The sequence below is a fragment of the Pongo pygmaeus genome, chromosome 2 (genome assembly GCF_028885625.2).
Source record: "Pongo pygmaeus isolate AG05252 chromosome 2, NHGRI_mPonPyg2-v2.0_pri, whole genome shotgun sequence".
In the NCBI taxonomy this organism is placed as follows: Eukaryota; Metazoa; Chordata; class Mammalia; order Primates; family Hominidae; genus Pongo; species Pongo pygmaeus.
The window spans coordinates 54,013,623-54,031,633 of NC_085930.1; the positions used below are offsets into that span (position 1 = coordinate 54,013,623).

The 18,011-nt window shown below is 33.0% G+C and overlaps 1 protein-coding gene across 3 annotated transcripts in view; it reads left to right on the top strand.

Annotated features, from left to right (window-relative positions):
* STXBP5L (syntaxin binding protein 5L) overlaps nucleotides 1-18,011 on the top strand; it is a 478,051-nt gene that overhangs the window by 326,010 nt on the left and 134,030 nt on the right. For 2 of the 3 annotated variants that reach the window (XM_054481057.2, XM_054481059.2), the window contains 2 exons: nucleotides 7,280-7,431; nucleotides 9,740-9,811. In XM_054481057.2, coding sequence (XP_054337032.1) covers nucleotides 7,280-7,431; nucleotides 9,740-9,811 — 224 coding nt within the window. The remainder of the gene's footprint in view (nucleotides 1-7,279; nucleotides 7,432-9,739; nucleotides 9,812-18,011) is intronic. The other variant, XM_054481058.2, reaches the window with a different exon arrangement.

Consider the following 18,011-nt stretch of genomic DNA (forward strand, 5'->3'; position numbering starts at 1 on the left):
CTCTTGTAGGCAGCATACAGTTGGATCTTAATTTTTAATCCATTCAGCCACTCTTCCTTTTGTTTGGAGAATTTAAACCATTTACATTTAAAGTAATGATTAGTGGGTACAAATTTACAATGCCATTTTTATTTTCTGGTTATTTTTAATGGATTCTTTGTCCTTTCTTTCTTGCTTGCTGTGTTCCCTTGTGCTTTGTTGATTTTCTGTAGTGATATGCTTTGATTCTTTTCTCTTTATCTCATATAGATCTACTATGTTTCTGTTTTACAGCTACCATGAGGCTTACGTGGAACATCTTATACTTAATAAGAGTCTATTTAGAAATAATAACAACTCAACTTCAATTTCATTCAAAATCTCTACCGTTTTACCTGTCACTCTCCTCCAGCACACATTTTATATTTATATATATTTTATATTGTGAGTTTAACAAAACAACAAAATATTATACCTATAGTTACTTTTAATACTTTTGTCTTTTGACCTTTATACTGGACTTAAAGTTGATTTATACACCATCATTTCAGTACTACAATATTGTGAATTTAACTGTAAATTTACATTTATAAGTATATTTTATGCTTTTATATGATTTCATGTTACTAATGAACACCCTTCCATTTTAGCTTAATTTAAGATCCCTTTAGCATTTCTTGTCAGACAGGTCTAGTGGTGATGAACTTCATCATCACTTTTGTTTGTCTGTGAAAGTATCTCTCCTTCATTTCTGAAGAACAATTTTGCTAGATACAATATTGTTGGCTGGCAGTTTTTTTTCTTTTTGCGCTTTGAATAAATCATCCCATTCCCTGGTGCTGTATGGTTTCTGCTGAGAAGTCGTCTGTTAGCACTATGACTGTTCCCTTGTATTTAACAAGTTACTATTCTCTTACTGCTTTCAATTTTTTTTGTGTTTGGCAGTTTGATTATAATGTGTCTGTGTGAAGCTGTCTTTTGGATTGAATCTGTTTGGGAACCTTGGAACTTCATAAATCTGTTTCTGTATATTTCTCTCAAGGTTATCAAAGTTTTCAACCATTATTTCTTTAAATGTACTCTCTGTCCCTTTCTCGCTCTTCCTCTGAATCTCCCATAATATGACTATTGGTCCTCTTGATAGTGTTCCATAAGGGTTTCTTTTCTGTTTTTTGTTATTTTCAGTGTTCTATAGGGTTTCTTTCCTCTTTTCTATTCTTATCTATTTTTTCTACTCTGATAGTATAATTTCAAAAGATCTGTCAAGTTTTTAAATTCTTTCTTTTGCTTGATCAAGTCAGCTAGTAGAGCTCTCTATTGCATTTTTTCTTTCATTCATTATTCTTTTAGCTCCAGAATTTCTATTTGGTTCTTTTTTGTGATTTCTTTTTGTTGAACTTTAAATTTTATTCAGGTATTATTTTCCATTGTTTCTTGAGTTGTCTGTTTACTCTTCTGTCTTGCTCAGCTTGAGCTTCCTTAAAAGAATTAAAATAATTATTTTGAATTTGAAAAATAATTATTTTAAATCATTTTTCAGATAACTAATAGATCTCCATTTTGTTGAGGTCAGTTCCTGGATAGCTATTGTGTTCCTTTGCCAGTGTTATCATTCCCTGCTTTTTTGTGTTTTTAGTGAACTTGCATTGATGTTTGTCTATTTGAGGCAACAAGTCACCTGATCTGGTCTTTTTGAAGTAGATACAGTGGGGAAATGCTTTCAGCTGTGAATGGCTACAAGGGCACCAGCTGGATGGGGTGCAACATCTCCTGTTTTAAGAAAGACACAGGTATGGTCTCAATGCAGTTTAATCAGCCGAAGTCAGTGTTGGCAAATACTGCAGGTATCCATGGCAGAAGCCAAAGTTCCAGATGTCTGTAGTAACTATAGTGGTTAAGGCTGTTAAGGTTCTCAGTATTGAAAGCTATTGAGTTTCTCCTATTCAACTTTTATCTCACATAGGGAAGTTCTAGCCAAAGTGATTCCTTTTGGCACCAAGTCTTATGTGCTGGCACACATGCAGCTGTGGTGGTGTTGGGATCCTGGGCACTGGTGCACAGTCAGCAATGCTGGTTCTGGGTGCAGGTGCCCAGAGCAGCCATGAAGCCAGGGCTCTGAGGTCAGAGGCACATGTAACTGAGGTGGTGCCTGGGGCACGGGTGCATTTTTTTTATTTGGCATTGACACCAATGTCTGAGGCCTGGGCATATACAGATTGCCTATAGAGTAAGAACCTGTGTCATCTTTGGGGCATGCCATGATGACTTGGTCCCAGGGTTGATGAGACATAGTAATAGTATGGAACATAGCAGTAATATGGGTCCAGTGACAACAGGGTGTATCAGAGGCCTGTCAGGTCACAGCAGGGGCAGGATGCAGAGCAGTAGTCTGAAGCCCCAGTGAAAGTAGGTAAAAGCCCTGACTTATAACCCAAGGTAAGAGAGCAGTCAATTATTTACTTATGAATATACAATTGCTTCATCATCATTTGTTGAGGATTATATATGTTTCTTAGCACTTTTGTCAAATATTATTTGACCATGTATGTGTGAGTTTATTTCCAGGTACTCATCTGTTCCACCAATATCTAGGTCTGTCTTTATACCAATACCAGCCTGTCTTGATTCCTGTACTTTTAATTAAGTCTTAAGATTATATAGTCTGTATCCTCAAACTTTCTTATTTTTAGAACAATTTGGGCTATTCTAGGTCTATTATATTTCTCTACATATTTTACAATCATGTTTTAAGTTTCTTAAGTTAAAAAGAAGTCTGCTGTGATTTTGTTTGAAATTGCTGTGAATTTGTAGATCAATCTGGGGAAAATTAACAATATTGAATTTTCTAACCATTAAGCAAGGTACATCTTTCAATTTACTTAAGTCTTCTTTAATTTCTCTCAACAATAATTATAATTTTCAATGTACAGATTTTCCACATTTGTTGTTAAATTTATTCATATGTATTTCATAATTGCAATGCCACTATGAATGTTGATTCAAGAGTTCCATAAATTTTAGTTCAGTGAAGGAGGTTCATAGTGTCGCTTACAAATTCTATATCCTTACTGATTTGTTTTCTCTAATTATTCTATCAGTTATTAAAAGAGGAATGTTTGCATAGTACACCTTAATTGTAGATTTGTCTATTTTCCCTTTGAGTTCTATTGGTTTTCATGAATTTTGAAGCTCTATTATAAGATGAATCCACATTTAGGATTGCTATATCTTCTTAAGAAATTGATTCCTTAATCATTCTCCCTATATATCTCTCAAAATTTCCTTGTTCTGAAATAGACTTTGTCTATATTAGTATAGTCGTTTGAGCGTTTTTTAAATTAGTGTTTTCATTGTAAATGTTTTCCATCATTTTCTTTTATATTTAAAGTGGATTTGTTGTAGGCACCATATAGTTGGGTCTTACTTTTTATCCACTCAGGCAATCTCTGCCCATAATTGGAGTGTTTCAATCATTTACATTAATATACTTATCTACGTGATTGGGTTTAAGCCAAACATTTTCTAATTTGTTTTTCTATTTGTCCCCCCCTTCCCTTTTTTTTTTTTTTGCTTCTTTTTCTCTGCCTTCTTCTCAGGGAAAGATTGCATATCTTTTAATGATTCTATTTTATCTTCATTATTGATTTATTAGGTATACTTCTTTTAGTTTTTTGTTTGTTTGCTCTCAGGCTTACAATATGTATCTTTGAATTATCAAATAAGTAGACAAATAAATGGAATGATACCACTTTTCATATATTTTAATAACTTTACAACAGCATACTTCTATTTATCCTCCTGTTTTTTGCATTATTGTCATAAATTTACTTCCATATGTTATAAACCACACAATACATTGTTATTAATTTTGCTTTAGTGAATTATCCTTTAAAGAAATGAAAAAAGTCTTTAATATTAATTTTCATATTTAACATTTTTGTTGCTCTTCATTATGTAGTGGAGATCCATATTTCCATCTGGAATCATTTTTTTCTGTCTAAGATTTCCCTTATTATTTTTGTATTCCATTTATGTGAGTGATGAATTCCTTCAGCTTTTGTTTTTTTGCAAAAATTCTTTTCCACTGCTTGAAAGATGTATTTGCTGGGTATACAATTTTAGGTTGACATTATTTTTATTTCTTACTGTAAAGATGCCACACCATTATCTTTTGGTTTGTATAGTTTCATCTAATTTTTTAAATGATTTTATCATTTTAATTTTTACATGTAAGAAATATTTTTTTAACTGCCAGCTTTTAACATTTTCTCTTTATTATTAGTTGTCTTCAGCAATATGATTATGATAACATTTTGTTTTTCTTCATTCTTATTCTGCTTGGGATCTTTAAGTTTCTATTATCTGCAGGCTTATTACTATCTTCAAATTTTGTCTGTCATTTATCTAAATTGGCTATCATTTTTTCAAATATGTTTTCTGTTGTTCTTCCTTTATGAAACTCCAATTATGGAGTTTTGTTTTTTAAAGTTTTAAAAATCTCATTTCATTTTAGGTAATTTCTATTATTTCTTCAAGTTCACTGTCTTAGTCTGGGATGTTGTAAACAAAAATACTGTAAATTGGGTAGCTTATAAACAACAGAAATTTATTTCTCACAGTTCTGAAGGCTGAGAAGTCTAATATCAAGGCACCAGTAGATTTGATGTCTGATGAGAACCTGTTCCTTATAGATAGTACCTTCTAAATTCATCGTCACATAATGGAAGGGATGAGGCAGCCCTCTAGGGCCTCTTTTATAAGGGGCCTAATTTTATCCATGAGAGCTCCATTTTCATGACCTAGTCACCTTCCAAAGTTCCCACCTCTTAGTACAATCATCTTGGGGGTTAAGTTTTAATGTATTAATTTTTGGAAAACACAAACATTCAGAGGATAGCATTCTCTATTCTTTTCTACTATAATGTCTAATGTGCAGATAATGTTTAAATTTCATATACATTTATATCTCTAAGGCTTTTTTATGTCTTCCATTCCTTCCTTTGTCACATTTGTGTTTTCCTCAACCCTCTTGATTATCTGTAATATGCTTTTAAAAGCACTTTCAATATTTTCCATCTGCTAGTTTTATCATCTCTTTCATTTCTGGATATGTTTCTATTGAGTCATTTTTTCCTCTGGTTATCATATTTTCCTGATTCTTTATATGCCTGCTACTTTTTATATACTGGATATTGTGAATTTTACATTTTTGGTGGTATTTTATGCCTTTTTTTAGTAGTGTTCAATTCTTTCCTGGAATTAAATTAAGTTACCTGGAATCTGTAGCTAATTTGTCTCGCTACTGAAGTGACGCTCCTATATCTGCTGTTCCATGTATTAGGAGAGCTCTGCAGTTTCATTGGTAGTAACATAAAATATTCTTAGCCTTGTGTGAGCTCTGTGAATTGTTCTGCCTTATCTTTTTCGTGGCTCTTTTATAGGCCTTGAGTAGCTTCTGCACATGGATGCACAGATTAGTACACAGCCAAAGTCTCAAGGACATCTTTCTGCAAATCTCTGGTATTCTCTCTCTGTGCAGTTTATTTTGCCTTATTAGTTGTAGCTGTCTTTGTAGTCTCAGTCTCTCATCTCTGCCTCCTCAATTAAATGAGACCATCAATCTCTCTTTGAGTTTTAGTTTCCTGTACCCAAGCCTGGGAACTATCTTCAGTTGCTAACACAGAACATTTGTGAAATGTATTACCTTGGTTGCTATCCTTCTCTCATCTTATTCTATGTTGCCTATTGACCAATATGTGAAAACCGTTGTTTAAAATATATTTTTGCCCAATTTTCTAGTAATTTAAAATAGGAGATTAAATCTTGTCTCTACCAACTTTCTGACAACTGCTGCCTGACTTCCCCAGCCCTAAGCTATAACTTCTCAGTATTCTTATTTTTAATTCCAAGACAAAAATAATTATTTATGGTATATAGAATGTCATGCATCCTAGTTGCCTACATTTTTTCAGTCATTATTGCATTTAGATACTCTATCGTGTCTGTAAGCAGAAGTAATTTGCTATATTTTAACATAAAAAGTTTAAAGATACTAATTTGTTATAACTGGTAACATGTATAATATTGCATTTACTTATAATATTAAGATCAATTCTTTTTTGCATGGAAAAATTTCAACGTACTTTAAAAATAATTTTCTGACTTGATAGTCATAAAAGCTCTGTGAACCAGATAAATATAGAAGTGTAATTATCATTATAAAGAAGCTAAGGCCAAGCAAGATTCATTAATTTTTCTCAAAGTCACATATCCTGTAAGTGATAGAGATGAGAATTAAACCCAGATCTGACCAGTATAACAATACTTATTTTCAGTTTCCAAAGTTTGTCTTACTGGAAAATGTAGAGCTCTATGTGAATTAGCAAAACATCTAGTATAGGTAGAAGTGTTGTTGTTGTGTTTTAACTTGTGTGGTGAAGTGGAAAGAACCATTTTAAGAGTAAGCAGATGGTTTGTAAACAAGACTCAATCTAAATAATACAACATGGAACGTACATAAAACAAGCAAAACAACATTCATATAACTAGTGTTTATTTAGTTTACGAAGCAAAAAGCACAGACAGAATTGTTCAGCTAGAGGGCATGTTGTAAATGGAGAAAAATGAGAGTTAATGTATGCCTAATGGTTAAGACAATCAAAATGCCTACTTAGAAGAGCTGTCTTTTTAAAATTTCTCAGGAGATTTAGTTAAGTAATTAATCAAATGGTCTCTTTATCTTTTTGAAAGGGGCACAAAATAAAGAGCACGAAAGTAAGAAACATTTACCTTTTTGTATCTCCTCATTTCTAATATAGTGTCAGTGCCTTTGATATATGAAGTTAATTTTTATTTTTCTCTCTTTCAGAAGATAATTAATTTGGAGTCTAGTAATTATAATTTTATTTGAAAAAGGCATCTAATTACATACATAAGCATCTTTAGCTAGTGACATTTCTTAACCTATCTCCCCCTCGCATAGCAAAAATGTTTTGTGTGATTCTTCTGTGAAAACATAAGGTCTAGTTTAAACAGTGGATTGGGTAATCACGACTTACATGATAAAACTGCTGGCAAAATATAATTGCCGATCATCCTTTTTTTGCAGTAAATTGTATGCCTATTATACGAAGACAGTTTATCCATCATAAAGGCAAGGCATCCTTGACTTTACACAAATCACTGCCCAACTCCCCCAACCTTAAGACATTACTTTTCAATAATCCTGTGATTGATTTGAAGATAAAAATAATCATGCTTGTTGTGATACATTCTAGTTGCATTTTTTTTTCTCTCTTAGAGTTGCATTTGGGAACTGCAATGGGTTGGCTGTGGTGGATTTTATACAGAAGACAGTACTGTTAAGTATGGGGACCATTGACCTATATAGATCAAGTGACTTATACCAGCGACAACCACGGTCTCCTCGAAAAAACAAACAGTTCATTGCAGGTAGGAGATAAAACAAGATGAGTTATGGACTTGATTTGGTCATCTGTGTTCTTACTTTTAGATTTCTTGTCTTTTTTCTCTGATACTATTCAAATGCATGGCAAAATAAAATCAACATAATTTACAAAATCATGTAAGTAAAATAAATTGGGCAGAAACATTGTGAGAATCTTTGAAAGGGTTAGGGGTGTGTATGTTTAAACTTCAATTTGCTGTTGAAGTTAGGAAGCATCTCAACTTTCTTAGGTTTAATTCCTAAGAAATAACAGAAAATGGGAAGCTATTAAATGTAAAAATGCTACGAAAATTAGGGTTCTGTAGTTGAAAAAACTGCTTGCAATGGTTGTGTTAAACAGGTTAACTTTCTTCTAAAATATCTGTTCCCTTTAAAAAGGTAATTTTAGGTCATTTACTACTTTTAATTTTTTAAATTAATTCCATATTGTAGCTAACACCTTTCCTTGTTGGATGATGACCTTCCTGGAGGTATTTTCACAATTCAATAAACATTTTTCTTTAACATTTTTAAAGTACTATGACAGGTGGCATTTTTCTTGGCAGGATCAATAAATTGATGTATTTAACTGTAAAAGAAAATAAACTTAAGGTAATTAGGATTTAATGCCAAACTTTGATATGCCAATTATCCAAAGTTTTACTGAAATTTTAGTATATATCCAAATAGTTGGCTTTATAAACACTGCCAAAGTTTTGCATATTTTCTGTCCATTGACAGTCCAGTTGGTAAAAAAAAATTAGGCCAAAAGGTTGCAGATGAAAATGCTTCTATAATATTAAGTGTTATTTTAGACAATCCTTTAAAATCTTCTACTTTGGGCCAGATATGGTGGCTTATGCCTGTAATTCCAGTACTTTGGGAGGCCAAAGTGAGAGGATTTCTTGAGGCCAGGAATTCAAGACCAGTCTAGGTGACATAGTGTGACCCCATCTCAAATAATAATATAATAATAATAATAATAATAGCTTTTAAAATTTTTAAATAAGTAAATAAAATAAAATTTCTACATTGTATTATTTAAAATAATTTATTGAATATTGAGGATATTACTAAATATGACCATAGGAAAATATAATAAAAAATAAAAAGGGTACATGATGGTAGGTGTTATTTTCCAAGTGGCAGGTATGTCAAATTTAACATCCAAATGTGATAATAAATGAATTTCCTTTTTGGACTAATGAAACTTGTACTGAAACTCTTCTTGTTATCCTTTCTTTTGCAAAACTCAATCATTTCCGAATTACCAGTTTAGACCCTTTTGAGGGGCACAAAATTTCTCTTTCAGAAACCAAAGGTTTTTAGTGAGGGATCTCAACTTTTAGCAATATTTTAGGAGAGCTAGAAATTTCAATTTCTAGAGATTTTGCCTCTATCACTACCAGATTTTGAAAGGAAGACAAAATAAAAAGCAACTGTACATTCACATAACATGAGGTTTCCTCATGATTGGGAAAGACAAGTTTGAAGTTGATGGACTCTAGGATAGAAAGATGTTAGGGGGTAGTAGGCTATTTATAATTAAAAATTTAGTCCCTCAGTCATAATAACCATATTTCAGGTGTTCAGTTTGCAATGCTAAAAGCACCAATATAATCAGAAAATCTGTGAATCCTATGACAATATCTAAATCACTTGCTGGATATACACAGTGGGGCAAAAAAAGTATATATTTTGACAAAGGTAATACAATTGTTATTTAATTTAAATTAAACTGCTTGAACCTTAACAGTTACTACTAGAGCTTAGAACATTGATGACTTTAAAATCAGGAAAATCTGTGAAGTTATAAACTCAGTTTGTGTTTAGTGTACAAGATGACACAATGAGAACTCACTTTATAACAATGAAGTATTAAAGACTGAAATCTTTAGCTTTCTTTTTAATTGCTGAAAGATTAAAGACAATCATTTTTATATTAATGAAATAATTTATACATATTAGTTACAAGCCAAAGAAGTGTATTTTGTAAAAACATATAGGGAAAATATGCCATCTACTTTTATAAGACATTTAAATAAGATAATAAATATTTATAAATATTTTTATATTAAATATTTAAATAAATATTAAAATTACTACCGCATTCTCATCATTCATCTGTCACCTCTTACTTTATAATTGATTTATTTTATTAATATCTCCTTCTAATTTAATTACCTAATCTTGCTGCAATTTCTTCATCTTGGCTGTTCTAGATTCTGGTATGATATCACTTCCTTTCACTTTAGACTTTTTTTCTCTTTCTTCTGCCTGCTGCTGATGCTGGTGTTCTGGCATGTTCCAAAGACAACTTTTGCATGCGTGGCCTGTCTAACTTTTATCCTGATTTAACGAAACGGATCCGTACTTCTTATCAGAGTAAGTTATATAAAGGTTAGGCAAATAACCTTTTTAAGACATAATGCTTGAGTTAAATCCATACATCGGTGCTCAGTAATGTGTTTCTTAAAACACATTCAGCATGCATGCAAATTTTTGTTTTGTTATAGTGTGCAACCTGATAATTTTAATAAAAATTATTATAGAAATATTTCAATCCATTATTGTCCTGTACCCATTCAATCATACCCATTGTTTCAGTGTTTATTTCCAACCATGCAGACCATGTCCTACTATTCCAAGAGTCACTGTCTTTTATTTTGAGGAGGAAGAGTTGTGATGCCCTGTAAATAATAAAACTTATTACTGATGCACCAGTATCAGTAATAAGTCAATGCTTTCTTATTTTGACAACCTTATGCTTTGGCCATTTTATAATACTATTCTAACCAGGGTCACAATATTTGCTTCTTTTAAATAATTATATTCCTTGAAGATAACTAAGTATTCCTGATTTCTGATGATTTTTATTAAAATATACAAACATATTTCTATGGTGATTTAAGGCACTCAAACATTATAAAGTAGGATAATTAAGGTAAAAAGTAAACAAGTAAATAAGATCAACATTTACCATGGTATCAAACACAGATCCAAAGATGTCTAGAGTAAGCAATTAGAAAAACTGGTATAGAAAGGATGAAGAGTGAGAGTGTGTGTGACTGGAGGTACAGATGAGACTAGTGATGTTATGGGTAAATATTTATTGACATAAAAAATGTTTATCATATGTTAATATATTCTGTTAAAAAGCAGGTTGTTTAACAATATATACAAAATGGCCTTATAGTTGTATAACATATACATTATACATTATATACACACACTCACACATATATGTTGTTTGTAACCTGAATTTCTTCAGACCTCACCAGTTCATAGATCCTAATGGAATCTTATCGGTAATAAAACCTAAAACTTTACTGGTTTATGCCCTTAGCTTACATAAGTCAGTCTCTGTGAAATCCTTAAAATGTTCCTGGGAATGCCCAGAAGTTGAGTAATTTTTGCTCGTAAATATTCTCTAGTTTTCTACTCTAGCAGAGCACCCCCTTTTAGGAATCCTTCCCACTCTGTTCCTGTTGCTGTATGTGAGAATATTGGTATCTATGTTGGCTTCTGCTGCTCCTAAAACAGAAGCTTATTTGATACTATGATAACTATGATATTTCTTGACATCTGAAAATTTTATGAAATTTCAGTTTCTGTAATAGAGTTTTATTGGAACGCAGTCACAATCATTCATTTATATATTGTCCTTAAATGCTTTCACACTACAATGGCAGAGTTGAGGAGCTGCAACAGAAACTATATGCCCACAAGGCCTAAAATGTTTACTATCCTATTCTTTATATTAAAAATTTGCTGATTCCTGCTCTGTGCCATTTTTTCACACCCATCCTCTGCACCACATAAAGGATTTCAGCCAAAACCTTTCTGTAAATAGTCTTAGGGTAGTTTAATACACATATTCAGACTTCAGAATCCCAGTTTAGCCTTCTGAAGGTAGGATCTCCTACATTTGTGTGTGTGTGTGTGTGTGTGTGTCTGTGTGTGTGTATGGAGACAGAAAAGTTTCTGGAACATGACCTTGTGGATTTTACAGACTTCTTTTAGCTTTACAATATATTCTGATATTTCTGTAATAAACTTGTAATTATTTTATGCTAAGAAGCTAAATTGGAGACTGAAGATCAGGAGCAGAAACGGGCTCTTAGTTCATCAAGATCCTATAGTATCAGCCATGATGTAAAGTTTTTAAAAGTTCTCAATAATATTTCTTTTAAAAGAAGTCTCAATAATATATTTTCTTATATTCCTTATATTTCCTTCAGAGTTTTTTTTCAGCCCATCATTCAGGATCCTCTAAAGTATAATTTCTATCAACATCCTCAAATGGATTTTCTACTATTCTCCTCTTAAGCCAAATTTTTGTATCTTACTACCATTATGATTTATTCATATTATCCCCTCTCTGGAAATGCCCTGCTGAAAGTTTACTTTCTGTAGTAAGCCTTTCCTACCACCATGAGAGCCCTGCTGTGCCAGTTCCTTTATTTAAATGCTTCCAGTGTCCAGGTTTGTACACAGTACAGGCTTGCCCGAACCATTTAGTTGACGTTTAACCTAGATTCATTTGTATGGCTACTTACTTTTATACTTTTGTTTTACCTTTCCAAATGCATGACAAGAATCTCAAGACCATATCTAAAATTCTTGATATTCCCTACATCTAGCACAAGTCATAAGATCTGTAAGTAAATGGTGATGTCAGTAGGATAGAGCATGGCAGCAGGCTTTATTCTCTCACATGAACTGCCAGAAAACTTTTCAAATCTGACAAACGAGAGAAGAACTAGGTAATGGGTTCACCAGAATTTTGCAAAAGTAATCATAGTTTCTAACTAGAGACCTAACGTTTTAAGTCAGAAGTAAAATCAAGTCTGTAGAAGGACTTAAAGAAATCCTCCGTGTCTACCAGTGGGCCCCACAGGGGCTCAGACAAGCTCTAGGATTTCAAATCAGATTTCCTAAAAGTCTTCTCTGAATGATCGATATTGTATATTATGAAAAGGGATTGATTCTTTAACCACTCAGAGGCATATCCTACAATTGCTTTTCAAAATACATTTTATGAAAATTTGACTTGAAGTTTAACTATTGGATAATATAATCTGATTATATTTCTATAGTCTCACTTTATTATAGTAGACACTGCTCAGCCTTTTCCTTAATTGTTTCCTAACTTTCAGAAAAGCATATATGCATTGTTCATATTTGGGGTGATAGAACCCAGTTCCATTGATTATCTATTCTACTCTGCTAGTCAGTTTGACTCAGTGTTATATTATCTACTAGTGATTATAACCCTTTGAGGCAGATTGATATATATTAGTATATTTCTCCACACATGAGAAAATTGAAGTTGAAAAAAAATGAAATTAGTCTCTCAAAGCCACACAGAATAAGTGGGACCCAAACTTATGCCTATCTGACACTAAAATTACTCGATAGGCTTTTCACTGTATAATCTTGGATCTCTAAGTGTCTTTTTTAAAGTTTCAGGAACATTGGAAACCAAGTCCATTATTTTATAATCAGAAAACAACTCAGTTTTTGCACACTATCAATGAAATTATATCAATGACTCTTTTACTGGTCACCTTATTCCATAGGTTAGGCTCCAAACAGCTGACCTCCCCAAATCTTTAAATTACCAAGCTGCAAAACTTTCACATCATAGAATAATAAAATTTTGTAGTTGAAAGAAAACTTTCGTATTTTACAGATTATGATTTTTAGAAGCAGAAAAACGCTTTGAAAAGAACAGCAGACATCTGATCAGAAGATTTACATTGTTTTACCTTTTCCATTTATTAGCTACTTCATACATTTATAATCTTAAACAAGGCATTTAATCACTCTGAGTTTCTTTCTTCTAGTATATAAAGTAAAAATTGCAATTTCTACCTCCCTTAGAGAGTTGTAGAACTTTTCTGGGTTAATGTTAATAAAAGTGATTCTATAAATGTTAGTTATTATAATTATTATAAAAGATGAACCAACCCACACCACAGAGAGGTTAAATAACTTCCAGAATCATAAGAAATCTATGGAATACTTAGAGCTAAAACTCAGGCTGCTGCCTCATTGCCTAGCAACAGTTCTACTTGTGATAATCACATAAATTTTGCTATTTAAAAACTGATATTATGCCATTTGAATCAAGGGAAGTTTGAAAAGTAGGCTTAATGTAGAGAATTGTCTACATTGCTTGTGCATCAATTTCTAGTTATGCAACAAAGGATCCTTTGGAGAGTCCCAGGCCTATTATCCCTTTCTTTTCAGAGGGTAGGGGTATGATAACAGATCCTAAAAACACCTAAAAAATAAAGAAGAAATAAAAGAAAAGGGGATGATAAGAGAACTATCCAAGAAAGGCAAATAAGTATTTTTTTTTTAATTTTTTTATTTTTTATTTTATTATTATTATTATCATTATTATTATACTTTAGGTTTTATGGTACATGTGTGCAATGTGCAGGTAAGTTACATATGTATACATGTGCCATGCTGGTGCGCTGCACCCACCAACTCGTCATCTAGCATTAGGTATATCTCCCAATGCTATCCCTCCCCGCTCCCCCCACCCCACAACAGTCCCCGAAGTGTGATGTTCCCCTTCCTGTGTCCAAATAAGTATTTTAAAACGAACAGAAAGTCAGGAATGGAGAAGTAAACAAAAAAAATTAAAGAAGAAATGCTTTAAGAAACAAATCAGCAAAAATTATGGTAAACAATAAATGGGGAAAAATGCATTCATTCAAATAATATTTTACTGAGCATCTCTTGTGTCAAACATTTTTCTAGGCATTAAGTATATAGTGATGAGTGAAACAATTATGGTCTTTTCCTTTCATTTATAACAGGTAGTATACAGATAAAGTCATAGATAATTGAAGAAAGGTGGCAATGCAATAATAGGGAAAAATGAGATAAGGTGGACCTATTTTTGGAAGTGTTGTCAGAGAATGGCCTATCCAACATGGAAACATTTAAGTGAAGTTTTGCAAGATAAGAAATAGTCAAAGCTTTAGATTCTCACTACCAACCAAGATAGAAAGATAGAGTAACAAGTACCAGATTTAACCTCCTGCCTGAAAACCCCACACCCATTCCCCCAAAATAGACAAAATAAATGAAAACAATGGTTTTTAAGACACAGGGTATCAAACAATGAAAAAAAAAATGATGGGACAGATGGGAAACCTAACAATCACACCCATTTACTATGGCAAGATAATTTCTAGACAGTAGCAAAGGGAGGGGAAGCCCAGGAGGAAACCACTGAGCTTTTTAGGCTGGGAGATGAAGATGAGAAACCAGAGAAACCAAAGCATCTACAGCTCACAAAAGAATTTCAGAGATCTACAGTGTTTCCTCCTAGAGCAAAGTGCTGATCAACGTATACATATGATGCAGCTATTCAGGAACAGGTAAAGAGCCATCTGAAAGGATTAAAGCAAACAGTGCCCAACACTCAAATAAAGGAAATAGTGCCATTTCCACTACCCCAACTAGAAAAAGTTCATAACTCACATCCACTTCTATTTAACATTGTACTGGAAATTTTAGACAATGTTGTCAAGCAAGAATAAGAAATAAAAGTTATCTAGATTGGAAAGGAAGAAGAAGGTAAATAGTCTTTATTCACAAAACACATGATTGTCTATGAAGAAAATTTAATGAAATCTGCCAAAAACAGCTACTAGAACTAAAAATATGAGTTTAACAATGTGCAGGATATAAGGTTAATATACAAAATTCCATTGTATTTCTATATGCATACAACAATCTGAAATTGAAATTTAAAATTACCATTTACAATATCATCAAAAATAAGAAGTACTTAGCCATAAATGAGACAACAGATACGAAAGACCCACACATCGATGGGCCGGGCGCGGTGGCTCATGCCTGTAATCCCAGCACTTTGGGAGGCTGAGTTGGGTGGATCGCGAGGTCAGGGGTTCGAGACCAGCCTGACCAACATGGTGAAACCCCGTCTGTACTAAAAATACAAAAATTAGCTGGGCGTGGTGGCAGGCACCTGTAATCGCAGCTACTCAGGAGGCTGAGGCAGGAGAATTGCTTGAACCTGGGAGGCAGAGGTTGCAGTGAGCCGAGATCGCACCACTGCACTCCAGCCTGAGTGACAGAGCGAGACTCCATCTCAAAAAAAAAAAAAAGAAAGAAAGACCCACACATGGAAAACCAGAAAACAATGCTAAGAAAAGTTAAGAAGACTTAAATAAATAGTTACACCAAGTTTATGTCTCACAAAACTCAATTTTATTAAGATGGCAGTTCATTCCAAATCGATTTGTAGTTTCAATGCTAGATCCCAATAAAAATACAGATGTTCTTGTAGGAACTGACAAACTGATCCTAAGTTCATACAGAAATTCAAAGGATTTAGAGTAGCCAAAACAGCTTTTAAAAAGAAGAATCTGTTCTTGCATTAGTTAGCTTAGAATAATGGCCTCCAGTTCTATTCATGTTGCTGCAAATGACATGATTTCATTCTTTTTTATGGCTGTGTAGTGTTCCATGGTGTATATGTATGACATTTTCTTAATCCAGTCTACTGTTGATGGGCATTTAGATTGATTCCATGTTATTGCCATTGTGAATAGTGCTGCAGTAAACATACGCATGCATGTGTTTTTATGGTAAATCACAAGTTATATTTCTTTGGGTATATACATAATAGTGGGATTGCTGGGTTGAGTGATAATTCTGTTTTAAGTTCTTTGAGAAATTGCCACAATGATTTCCACAATGGCTGAACTAATATACACTCTTACCAACAGTGTATAAGCATTCCCTTTTATCCACAGTCTCTCCAACATCTGTTATTTTTTGACTTTGTAATAATGGACATTCTGACTGGTGTGAGATGGTATCTCATTGTGGTTTTGATTTGCATTTCTCTAACGATTGGAGGTGTTGAGCATTTTTCATATGCTTGTTGGCTGCATGTATGTCTTCTTTAGAAAGGTGTCTATTTATGTCTTTTGCCTACTTTTTAATAAAATCGTTTGTTTTTTTGTTACAAATTTGTTTACATTTCTTACAGATTCTGAGTATTAAACCTTTGTTGGATGCATAATTTGCAAATATTTTCTCCTATCCTGAAGGTTGTCTGTATACTCTGTTGATAGTTTTTATAGCTGTGCTCAAGCTGTTTAGTTTGATTAGGTCCTATTTGTCAATTTTTGTTTTTGTTGTAATTGCTTTTGTCATCTTCATCATGAAATCTTTGTCAGGTCCTATGTCACATGCACAAAAAGAAGTGAACAACAGACACTGGGGCCTACTTGAGGGTGGAGTGTGAGAGCGGGGAGAGGATTTAAAAAATATCTACCAGGTACTATACTTATTACTGGGTGACTAAATAATCTGTACAACAAACTCCCACAACATGCAGTTCACCAGCCAAGTATCTCTTCACTTCAAGAGACTCGCCCAACACATAAGGACTCACATAGACTTAAGGTAAAGGAGTAGAAAAACATTCCATGCAAATGGACACCAAAAGTGAGCAGGAGTAGCTATTCTTATATCAGACAAAACAGACTTTAAAGCAACAATAGTTAAAGAAGACAAGAAGGGACATTAAATATGATAAAAGGACTAGTCCAACAGGAAAATATAACAATTCTAGATTTATATGCATCTAATACTGGAGCTCCCAAATTTATAAAACAATTACTACTAGACCTAAGAAATGAGATAAACAACAACACAATAATAGTGCAGTACTTCATCACTCCACTGACAACACTAGACAGGTCACTAAGACAGAAAGTCAACAAAGAAACAATGGACTTAAACTATACCCTAGAACAAATGGACTTAACAGATATTTACAGAACATTCTACCCAACAACTGCAGAATATACATTCTATTCATGAGCACATGGAACATTAACCAGGATAGACCATATGATAGGCCACAAAACAAGTCTCAATAAATTTTTAAAAGTCAAAATTATATCAAGTACTCTCTCAGACCACAGTGGAATAAAATTCACACAGTGGAATCAACTCCAAAAGGAACCCTCAAAACTATGCAAATACATAGAAATTAAATAATCTGCCCCTGAATGATAGTTGGGTCAACAATGAAATCAAGATGGAAATTTAAAAATTCTTTGGACTGAATGGTAATAGTGGCACAACCTATCAAAACCTCTGGGATACAGCAAAAGCAGTGCCAAGAGGAGAGTTCATAGCATTAAATGCCTAAATCAAAAAGTCTGAAAGAGCACAAACAGACAATCTAAGGTCACACCTCAAGGAACTAGAGAAACAAGAACAAACCCAAACCCAGCAGAAAAAAAGAAATAACAAAGATCAGAGCAGAACTAAATGAAATTGAAACAAACAAAAAATACAAAAGATAAATGAACCAAAAGGTGGTTCTTTGAAAAGATTAACAAAATTGACAGAACATTAATGAGATTAACCAAGAAAAGAAGAGAGAAGATCCAAATAAACTCAATTAGAAAGAAATGGGAAATATTACAACCAATACAACAGAAATACAAAAGGTCATTCAAGACTACGATGATCACCTTTATGCACACAAACTAGAAAACCTAGAGAAGATGGA